General features: G+C 40.2%; 1 protein-coding gene across 1 annotated transcript; it reads right to left on the minus strand.

Moving 5' to 3' along the window:
• Positions 1-3,344: 3,344 nt before the first annotated feature.
• Positions 3,345-11,126, minus strand: VGLL1 (vestigial like family member 1). The gene is made up of 6 exons (XM_053955779.1): positions 11,019-11,126; positions 8,441-8,504; positions 7,380-7,585; positions 6,349-6,765; positions 4,206-4,265; positions 3,345-3,588 (listed from the first exon to the last, which is right to left on the minus strand). The coding sequence occupies exons 3-6, from the start codon at positions 7,564-7,566 to the stop codon at positions 3,548-3,550; spliced, it is 705 nt and encodes a 234-aa protein (XP_053811754.1). The 5' UTR covers positions 7,567-7,585; positions 8,441-8,504; positions 11,019-11,126; the 3' UTR covers positions 3,345-3,547.
• Positions 11,127-11,982: the final 856 nt, after the last annotated feature.

Below are 11,982 nucleotides of genomic sequence, written 5' to 3' on the forward strand. Positions count from 1 at the left end.
TGTACCTCCTCAGTAAATAAGTTGTGATCTGTAGCATATGACCACAGTGCAGCTGCTTGTGCAGCAATATTGTCAGACCTGTAACATACAGCCCTCTGGCCTGTGATACTGAAACCCCTCCCAGATACCAAGGCACCAAAACTACCTGTTTGCACCAGTTTTCTGCCGAAATCCTCCAAGTGTAATGATATATGTTAGCTCACAGGAGTACCAAACCAAACTCTCAGTGGGTCAGCAGCTAAGTGGAATAGAGCCCTGAGTCCAAAACATGCAATGTTTTAAACCAGGTACTGCAGGAAAACAGAACACAGAACAAAGTGGCGCAATCACACTTTTACCCTGGACCAGGATTGCTGTGCTTGGTAAAGCCTGCCAGAAAAGGGGATTAAAAACCACAAGACTGAAAAAAATTCCAGCAATGAGTGAGTGTTTACCAAAGGCTACATGCCACATGGGTACATGAGGTGTCACTTGCTTACCTGAGATGAGACAAATTAATTGATACCTGAACAGAAATGAAAGCAAATGAAAGCTTGTGTTCCCTTTGAAAGGGATGAAAGGGATGAGCATTCTTTTTTATAACACTTTAGGTTTTTCTTTCACAGCAAAAAGAATCTCTCTTGTTTGTCACAGCAGTCTGGGGCTATTTTTAACACTGCTAATGAGTGACTAAAGCAGGGTGGAGTAGCTAAGCCAGCTTGCTGCTCCCAGCCACCCACAAGGCTTTTCTAACCATCAGAGGTGGACCTGGACCAGAACCAGCTCATGTGAGGAGTCAAAGCAAGGTGCCTGCAAAGTGTCTGTGTCCTGGGACAGACATGGTGGAAAAAATGCACACCCATTCCTGCAGCTGAGTAAAAAAAGTCCTAGACTCCACACAGGGCAGGTATGTCCAGTGCTTGACATCAATCTCTGAGACTAATGCATCTCAGAAACACATTAATCTCTGACCAGAGCTCATAAAGTATGTAGTTGGCATCTCATCTGCCCATCAGAAAAGCCATCTGTGCAAACAAGTTACTCCTGGACTAGAGGACACCCAATTAAATGCAAGTAGTGGTTTCTCACAGGGTCAGTAAATTAATAGAAAATAATAAAATCATTATGGGTTGGAAAGACCTCCCAGATCATCAAATCCAACCATTAACCCAGCACTGTGTTCACCATTAAACCACAGCCCCAAGAGCCCCATCCACACACTTTTTGAACACTTACAGGTATGTAACACCTGGCCCCAGTCTACCCTTTGGAATGGTCTCTGCAGAGGTCCATTGGCATTCAGGGGATCAGAAGCTGTTGAAAGGGGAACATCCAGCATTCCTTCTCCCATCACCTCCAAGATTGCTGGATTCAGAGGAGGGACCAAAGATAACTGGAAAGTACCAGATGGCAGTTGCTGGATGCAGCATCCCAGTTGCCAAGTCCTTGCCAGCAAGGAGAGTACACGCTGAATGGGAGTGAAGACAGTCACTGGAGCATGACAGCAGCAGGGCAGCACAGGAACACAGCAACATCCTGGGTTGGAAAGCAAGAAACACTCCACTCCAGACAAACAATATTCTAAAGAAACCAATATGTATATCTGTATTGTTTTAATCTATGCATATGTAAAGAAAAGCCTACCTGATGTAGAAAACTGCTGTGAAATGTTCAATACTCTCTTATATTAAATCATTAAAGGCAAATTGTAGTGATGGGTTAATTATGTTTATTGCAGAAGAGCAGTGAGATGCCATAAACCTGGGCACACTCTGGTGCATGGTGCTGTGGTGGTGTAAGACAAAATGCCAAAGTAGCACAGCCTCTGTGCCACAGCCCTCTATTCCATCCTCATTCCTCTAAAAGCCACGTTCTTGCAATAAGGGACACACATTTAAAAACAAGGTTTTTTTTTTTTTTTCCCCACCCACACTGCCTAACACCACTTGTCTGATTCACCAGAACCAAGGGTTTTATAAGTCATCTTGAATATTCCCAGCCTCCCAAGGGAAGCATTACATTTAAGAGCATTTAAATAGACTGTCTTTTCAGACCTTGCAGAGAAATTATATAAGCATTTTCCTTTGGAAGGGATGGAAGAGGAAGGAAAAAAAAATTCAATAATTTTAAGCGATAGAATTATAATTCACTAGAGTTGTAGCACATACTAAGACAGATGTACACAATACAGGTTGGAAATCTTTGCTTTGGCCTGTTGATGAAGTCAGATTATATTACCATTTAGCCTTAAAAATCAGGTAATTAGTGACTTGGGATAACAAGACAAAACTACTTGGAGAGCTATTTGTAAACTTAGAAGAAAGGGATTTTTGTAGAAATATTAAAAAGGAGTGGGTTTTTTTTTCAGTGCTCATCTATAGCAAGACAGGACATTGGTGTATCTTTTATTAGTTTAGCTAAAACAGCTCCCCCTGTGATCTCAGATTGATGTAGAACATGTAACTACTGGAGCAAACTTGTAAAATTAAAAAAAAATAATTCCTTTAAAAATTTCAGTTTGTAAATTAGTACCATAAACACCTGATGTTGCTAAACTCATATTATTTATAAAATTACACAAGGTGTTATAACTGGAGCTGTGGCAGCAGAGATATCTGATGTAAGTCATAACCATTTATACCAGCTCAGGATTTGTTCTATAAAAATCACAATCTCTGCCATCTCAAAGGTCAAATTGCCTTCAGCAACTACATAGAGCTGTCAGGAAAAGCTAATCATGCTGTATTATATTAATTCATAACCAATGGAGAAGGAAAAAAATAAACCCACAGAGCTTATTTACAAAAAGAATCTCTTACCTCTGCAGAGAGGCTGGGAAAAAAAGAGCACTCCTACCTGCAGACTTTGCTGAATGGTATTTTAATTGCACCCAATGAGAATCAACGTTTCCTCTCAGAGCTACTGTGAATTCACTGCTTTCTAGAGGATGATGATACATTAGTGAGAGGGCAAAACAGAGCCTTCAGACATAAGTATATTATATACCTTCTGAAGAGTATCCCTAGGAATTGCAAGAATGGTCATAAATTGCAGCACTTTCAAATCATAAATAATATGCTTTGCTGGCCTGTGGTTGTAGTCTCTTGCCAGTGGCCTAAGACTGTTTTAAACAATATGGAGATATCAAATCAAGCTAAGAAGTTGAAGCATTGAATTTATGCTAACTTACTGGTTTATGCACTTACAGGTTATCAGCTGCACTGATAAGAATTGTACTTCTTATCAGGAGGTGGTAAATTAATAAACACAGAAAGCTTAAAAAGGGCAGGAGTAATTTCAAGAGGGCTACATGAAAAGCCTTAAATAGACAATATATCGCCACAACAAACATACTGCCAGGTTAATACCACAAACATAAGAAATTGTTTACTGTATAGAAAAGGATTGTTTTGTCATTCCCCAAACAGTAACTAGTACATGTATTCTTCCAGCTGAGAGAAAAAACACAGGACAGCTGCAGTTCATTTCTTCTTGATTCACAGTCGTAAATAATAAAAGTTCACAGAAATAATTTTCTCTTTCAGAACAAAGTAGAAACATTCAGTTGCTAGAAGTACAAATCTCGTCTTCTGTCATGAATCTGAATACCTGAAAGACACAGCAGCATCAGGACAGTCAAACAGCACAGTCCTTGCAATCTCTTAAGATGTTGTGCAAACGAAATTGCACCTTTGGGTTTGGTGCAAAAGAATCCTTACTAGAATAACCTCTTCAAAGTATCCCCAAAGCATTGCACATCAAAGAACCAACAACGGGGTATGACCAGTATCAAGAGACTAATAAAAATAAGGAAGTCTAAATGCTTTGGGAATAATTTCTTAGAACAACCCAGCAGTATAGTGGGTTTGCTGGTGCAAACTGCAGCAATGCTACCACATGCGTGCTTGAGGTACAAAGCAAAGGCTGTTCTATCTTTCTGGGATCTGAAACTTGGACAGTGAGTGCAAAACAGGCATTGTGAAATGGCAGCCTGAAGGTATAAGCACAAAAGCTAAGGTAGATGGGGTAAAAAAAACCCATGTCATTTTAATATAGTGTAGTGGTTTTTTTCTTCTTTGTTAATGTAGTTATGGGAAGTGGTGGTTCTGTCTGGGGAAAAAATGAGCTTTTGAAATACAAAAGCAAACAAGGAAAATCTTTAATACTACATGCATAAGCAAGGCTGCTGTTTGATTTGTTCTAAATCTGCTGGTTTCTTTACTCACCTGCAGTGGCATGGCTTACACTGGGATTTTCTGAACCTTGGTAAGAGCTTGCTTTCCTCTCTTAAAAAAAAAAAATCAAAAATACTGGGGATGAGCAGAGATTCAGCACAGAGCTAAAAGTAGACATTAGTTAGTAAAGAAACCTTGTGCTTTTGCAGCCCAGCCTATAGCACAGGTGCTGAGGAGCTCTGTCTGGCACAGCAATATACACTTCCATAAATATAAATATCAGCTGTTCTTAAACATGGCACAGATCAAGAAGAAGTATATTTAACAAATAGAGCCAGGAAACAAGGACTCCAACAGCGGAACTAAATGTACACATCCTAGGGATTTGCCAAAGACTCCCTGTGAACATGGATCAGCCATTTCTTATTGATCCTTGTTGGGTTGTTTGATAATCACAAGGATGGTGTACATGTGTGGTGCTCTAGAGGCTCCCAAATATTCAGAAAGACCCTGTATACATCCTGAAAGAAATAGCTTTAATTGGTAATGGCTGGGGAATACTGGACTGTTTAATTTCCTTTTCATTTTTTTCCCCACTCATTTTTTTTCTAAATTTTGGGGGAAAAAAAGTCCACTGCTGTTAGCAGTACTTCCCTGTTATCAACACAAGACTAATCTAATGAAATAGCTCTTTTTCTGAAGGAGTCTGTTCCTGGGGTTCCCAAGTCTTGATAGGTTCACATTGCCCCCTTGGGGGAAGAGGGCACCTTACCTTGTTCTTAAATGAGATCCCAGTTCAGACAGTGTCTTTAAAGAAATTAAACTCTCATCCATTACCTACACAAAGTCGAGGGTGCCTATGCAATACATACAGAAAACCTCTGCTCATCTACCATGAGCAGAACATTTGCATTCCAGCTGAAGATACAGACACTCTCCCTTTAACATGAAAAGACACAGACAGGCATTAGACATTCTAGCAGTAATGAGTTAGCAAAACACGTACAGTCAGGGTCCTCATAACAACATAGATCTGTTGTATCCTCAAAAGAGGAACTGTAGATAAACTCCTGCTTGTCTCTGCAGGCAGTCTTTAGCCCACATTCTGGCAAATTCCTGCAGATGCAGTTTCAAAACTTGGTAAACAGGAGGTATTTCACAGCTGCTTATTTTTCAAAACCTAAGCCTCAGGATTGCTTCTTCACATGCCCAATGTTTTTTGTTTAGAAGTACCAGGAAGAACGCACTGTATTTTTCCAGAAGACTCCCTAAACAATTTCACAACCCTTTTCCTTGTAGACCAGTGTCAAGCTGCCTGACTGGGGAATGCCCAGGAACAGCATGCAGGTGTACCGGAATGGGCATCAGCGCTTTGGCCAGGAAGCCTGACCCCAGAGACCTTATCAAAGGCAGAATTACTCACAAGAGAACAATTTTATCCAGTAGATCTAGATGCTGTGGGGACATAAATGAACTTCAGGCATCTTTCTGCTGTGCACTGGTAGTACCTAGGATTGGGATTCCTAGTAATTGAGGATAATAAGCAACAATCATCACCGTGTGAATTGCTTTAGCTCTGGGAAATCTGCAAGGAGCAGACATAGCCTTCAGGAGGCAGGGCAGCAGCACCTCATGGCAGGGAGCTCTTAGCCAGGAGACAAGGCAAGGTTGGTCCACTGGACCCTGTACCCTCACCATTCCAGCTACAGACAGACTGGGAGGGAGAAAAAACCCTGGCCATGCTGGTAAGGGCTGCAGTTTCCCACCCTGTACTCAGAACATAATTAACAGCCTGCACAGTAAGAGAGGCTGCTCAGGGATCTTTCCTGGCCACCCCTTTCTGGTCCCAATGAGGGAGCATCTGGTATACACCACACCTCATACCCATGCGTATTAGAGATTAAGATAGCACTATGAATAATGCTTATAGCCCCTTTAAATGTCTTCCCAATGTAAGCCAGAAGGCGAAATATTGTGTGAGTAGGCACAATTTTTTGCACATTTTTTGATTAACCCATCCTATATGACTAATTGATTCCAAGTACCACAGTACATATCAGGGTTACGTACTGTAAAAGATTTCTGTGAGTTTGCCAGAAGTTGGATCCGGCTTGAAAAGCTTAGGAACAGATGGCATTATTCTGTCACTTTGCATCAGATGTCACCAAAGAATAAAGTGATAGTATTTTCTTACCTCCGCCAGAAGCTGAACTTTGACTCATATTTTGTAACCTCGCAGATCCAGTCATACAAGAAGAACTTGAGTGTTGCTTCATGGTGCATTCTTGCATGGATGTTAAGCATCTTTCCTGTTGCAGAAGGCCAAGAAGAGAACTGTATTTCCTGTCAGAGATCAGCTCATCGGCAGCATGCAGGTCAGGGAGGGTGTGAGGATACACTGAACCGGTGACACTGGGAGTCCCAGCTGGAGGGAAGGGCCATAAGTCTGCAGGCTGAGCTGGACGACTCCGCAGAGATGATGGCTGGCACTGGCCTACCACACCAGCAGCAGAAAAATTCAGAGCAGAATTTGCCATGCTTGTTGAAGAAGATGATGGATATGGTTTGTAACAATGCGAAGAGAAATTCCACTGATGCGGAGACATGCTGTCTACTTAAAAAGAGAAAAAAACATCTGAAGTCTCATCAATTCTGACTTTTTTCCCAAGGCAAATTCCAGTGGACTTCTAAGGGAATGCTACCAGATTGCATATTCATTTTTACAGAAATACAAAATCACTTTAGTGCTATTTATCTTAAAAATCAACCACAAATTCATAATAAAAGCAGATTAAACCATCACCAGTCTTTCTACTAAGTATTTATACTGTAGTATGTGTACTACACAACCACTAACTTAGGCAGGTTTTTGACACCTGCAAGCTTAGACAAATATGTTTTTGTGAAGATGATAACTTCAGTCATAATGCACTTATTGCATGCAGCAATGATGGGGACACTTGGCTGGAAAATGATGACCTGGTCCTGCCAACAGGTCCATGGAAAGCTTAGGAATCACTCCAGCAATCAAAGGGATTTACCCAGGAATTCCCAGCTATATAGCCTAGGTCTTTACAAGTATGATTCTCTTGCTTTCTATTTGCAAACAATTTCAAATTTAAGCTCAAGGGATCTTAAATTCCTTAGTAAAAGCCAGTCATCCTCATCCAACACCAGGCTCACATGTGGAAAGGAGCTCACAGTTTTTCAGGACAACAGTCTCACCCTTGTGTTTTGTGCTCAGATCTTGGGGGTTCTTGGCATTGCTGAGAGCTCTAGAAAAATGTTCATCTACCATGCTGTTAATGTCCCCTTGGAAATATGTGAACACCACACTCTGAGATCCCCATTCTGTTTTCACAGGATCTTTGCTTTTACTCAGCTTTGGGGAAAGCTTTTTTGTTTCTTCCATTTTCACAGACGAACAGTCTCTGCAAAACAAAAAAGAAAAAAAAAAGAAAAAAAAAAAGAAAAAAAAGGAAAAAAAAGAAAAAAAAAAGAAAAAAAAGAAAAAAAGAAAAATATGAAAAAAAGAAAAAAAAAGAAAAAAGAAAAAAAAAAAAAAAGAAAAAAGAAAAAAGAAAAAAGAAAAAAAAAAAAAAAAGAAAAAAAAAAGAAAAAAAGAAAAAAAAAAAAGAAAAAAAGAAAAAAAGAAAAAAGAAAAAAAAGAAAGAAAAAAAAAACCACCAAAAACCAAACCAACAAAAAAAAAAAAAAAAACCACAGGGAAAAAACCAAAACCAAACAAACAAACAGAACCAAAAAAAAACAGACAGGTCAAAGAGACAATATTTAACTTCAAGTGCCTAGTGAGTGGTGAGCCCAGCTTCCTCCCAAAAATGGTAGGGGCCAGAAGAACACTTATTGGTAGGATTAGATTATCTGTTTTTCTGATTTTTCCATGCATGTCTTCTTTACTGATTTCCTTATTAGACACTTCTAAAATGAAATACTTGGACAGAATGGGCACATCTACCCACCAGCTTTCATTTCTCACCCTGACTTTAAGTCTGGGTTTAGGATGTAGTTCTCTGCGAATGTGCCCTCTGGAAGAACTGAAATATTTAAAAAAATAATTCAGAGGTGGCACTATCCCTGAATAAAGTTCAGGGTGAACTTATCAAAATGCTTTGTCCAATTTAGGTTTTTGTGTTGTTCAAAAAACAATGACAGAGTGAAAAACAAACAAACAAACAAACAAAACAAGAGCAACAAAACTCCCAAACCCCAATATACTACATTAGAGCTGAAAATAATAGTTTTAGATAAGGTAAAGTCTGAAGTACCTTAATCACTGTCAGCACAGGTCTCCAAAACAAAAAGAGTTGTAAGAATAATTAGTTGCTTTGCCTGTTGGAAAAAGACATTCAGATTAAATTATTGGAAATTCAAATCATGGCAAATTCAAGTGAAAAAAACACTACAAAACAACAACAAAAGAAATAACCTTTTCTTGTTTGAAACAACTTACCTAGGAACATGGTGGTTCTGCCAGCTGCTTAAAACTTTGAAGCAAGACTGCTAAAACACACACTGTGGGTTGACCAGAACTTACAGGTATAAGGCAGGAGCTACACTAAAATAGTTTGCAGGAAGTCAACAGAAGACTCCTTTTTGTTCTCTTTAAAAATCTCTGCTGCCAGGTGTGGTAAGAGTAGGACAAGGAGTGTCACTGCTTGCCCTGGAGAAGCATCATTTTCATGCATTTGTACAGTTTCTGGCCAAAGGGAGCAAGTTCCCAGCCAGAGCTCACAAGCCCTGCTCTAATCAAAATCATATTTAGCAAGGCTCAGGCTACAAATGCAATGAAGTGCCTGCTGGTTTTATTCAATTTTCCAGGCTCATTGTCAGCTCACAATACTGCATAGTATAATTGATTTACCTTGGTAGCAAAAGGAAGGCTGTTATTTTTCAGACATCAGGGCAACCTTTGGCCAATAGCCAGCTGTACCACATAAAACCTCATGAATCATTAGATTTGTGTTTCCATCGAACTAACTCTGCAATACACACCACTACTTAACCCAGTTCAATACATTCATCTGATTTCTTTCGTAGTCATACATCCCCTAATCCTCAGAAACTTCCCAATAAACACTGCACTCATCTGTGTCTCAAAGGATACCCTGAAGTGCCTGTGAAGTCTGCCTTCAAATAGTTTCTCAGAATTTTCTTGCACATGAAAAAAAGTGCTCAGGCTGCAAGACAAGTATTCAGAAAGTATTAGGAAACATGAGGATTAAAGTTGTCAAGCCATAATCTATCCCCATTGTAATGCTTAAGCCTTCACCTAAAAACTTCTTCTCCATGTTTATTATTTGCTTCCATATTTAGTTTTGCTTGTTTGCCTCCATCTCCCAGCACCATGTGCTCTGTTCAGTTCTCCCTGACTCATGGTCACTTGCTCAGCCAGCCCTAGTCTCCTGTCACCAACTGCTAACTCATGGCCAAATTCAGGAGCTCCTTAGTCCTTATTTTAGAATTTCTATCGCTTTGCACCATCCTCCTAGATTCACCTAAACACAGCAGTGAGAGCAGGACTGCAAAGTCACACTGATTCGGAAGACAGTCTTTCACAACTTTAAAATTGACCCAGCTTTCCCAGACATAGAAAACTTAAAGAAACACTTCCTCCCAATTTACAGGCACCTTTCCAAGGTCCATGAGGGGAAGCAGGAACTAGCACAACCTGGCCACACAACTGGAAGGACTTCGAGCACAGGAAGAGATGCTGGTTTTTCTCAGTCTTGTTTTAGGAAAGCATCCTGTGATTTGGGTTAGGGAACTTTATGATTGCTCAGCCGGGGGCCAGCACTTGCCATCGAAAATTCCAATCCAAGAAGTGAAAGCTTGGCAAAGACATGAGCAACCAGATGGCCTGAGAAAGGACAAGGAGTCATCTTGACAGAAGAAGCAAAGCAGCTTTTCCTACTCTGTGCCAGCACTACACATCAACATACAATTTAGGAAGCATTAGCGCTGGCCCAGAGGATCAGTTTTCCCATTCTTCACTCAGTACAAGCCATTACATCTTTGTACCACTTTATTAACATGCTTAAGTAGCTCCTGGCATTAATTCTGGGCTCCTTTAGCATCCTTTATTTGTGTGCAGCAGCTTGTGTGACTGCGACCATTTAAAGTGCTGAAAAAATAATATATTTTAAAGAAAAAAAGGTCACTTATCTCTTTTTTTCCAGTGTTTCCCTTAAAAATCTCTTGTGATTTCCAACAAGTAGGCAGAGGAAGGCTGAGTATAATCTAGGTTACATCTCAGTCCTCTCAATGATCATATGGGCATAAGAATTCTAATGTCCCAGGAGACGGGACCTGAATTTGCAGCACTGTAGTCTTCATTACCTGAACTTCCTTATTCCATCACCCAGCACAAGGTCTGCAAAAGGCAGAAATCCTTCTAACTTGTGTCTGACACAAACCACTGTCAAAATAGAGTAGAAGTGGAGCTCGGGATGAAATGGACTCAGCTCATATCTCACTACTCTTAGAATGGGTTAATAATGGCAAAATAGTGCAAGTATTTGTCCAAGTTATTTCTCCTTCAAGTGAACAAGGACCCATGGTCAACACAGGCTTAAGAGTGGTGGCTGTTGACAGCTCACCACAAGACCTAATACTTTACAATATTTTTCACAATCCCCACACTTGCCAGCAGTATTAATTTACCAGCATGGGAGCATCTGACAGGGAACTCTTCATTCTTGATTTCATATTGCTCAAACCAGTTTGAAAAACAAAAGAACTCTCACTTCTCAAGTATTAAACCACAATTTAACAAGTCGGCATTCCCTCTCATCAAGTTATTCATCTAGTAAGGGAACATTTGAGGAAGTCAGTGAATTCTCCTACCTTAACTCACTGTCAGCAGCAGCGTCACACCAGTCAGATTTTCCAGATGTGGGACACTCATACTGTGTCCAGCAGGTCGGGATCCTTCCTGGGTCTGGCCAGCTCTGCATGCACTGAAGCGACTGCAGCAGAAGACAAGCCACGTTCATGAACTCCCCACACTTTCTAGCCTCCAGCTGCGCAGAACAAGGCGTTTCCTTCAGCCTATCTGCTAAGAATGCATGAAATGTACTCCAACAAGTCAACCAGGTTAGGAGGTTTCAGGAATGAGGAAAATAGGATTGTAAATAGGTTTAGGTTTGTTTGGTTTTTTTTTTATGACAATGTGTACACAATAAAGAAGATACTGTGGACTTTGGAAAAATTTGGAGTAAGATGATAAACAAGATATGGCAGTGAACCAAACTCGCGCAGGATGATAAAGGACTTTTCCTATGTTACAGAATATTCACTCTTAAATTAGTAACAACAAACAACTATAAGAAAAACATCTGTTTCCAACCCAGATAAACTGAATAATCAATTTTTTCACTTTTCTTTGCTGGATCTGTTTTAGTAACTACAGGAGGGGAAAAAAAAAAAAATCATTCTTGTTCTGTAAGGGCTGCAGAGGAAAGAGTTCAGGTTTTTTTATAGCAAGTTTACCAAAATTAGCAAATTGCAGCCATTCCAGAAAACCTGAAACGGTCAAACTTGCCAGTCTCAGCTGGAAAAAACACACTGGGGAACTAGTCACCAAACTGGTGACATTATGTCTTTTATAGAGTAGCTTAGGAGTTTGTTTATTCACCCAGAAAGCTGGAGAGCACAATCCAATTCCCTCTGCCTAAATACGTATGAATCCACCCTCTGCCCTTCCCAGAACAACTTAACTACCAGGCTGGGAGAGTTCCTGTGACAGTGCTTAGTCTTTTATTGACACACTGTTTGCGTAAACACGTTTTCATTGTGAGACAGACTGGAT

This window comes from Vidua chalybeata, chromosome 14, assembly GCF_026979565.1.
Source record: "Vidua chalybeata isolate OUT-0048 chromosome 14, bVidCha1 merged haplotype, whole genome shotgun sequence".
Taxonomy (NCBI): domain Eukaryota; kingdom Metazoa; phylum Chordata; class Aves; order Passeriformes; family Viduidae; genus Vidua; species Vidua chalybeata.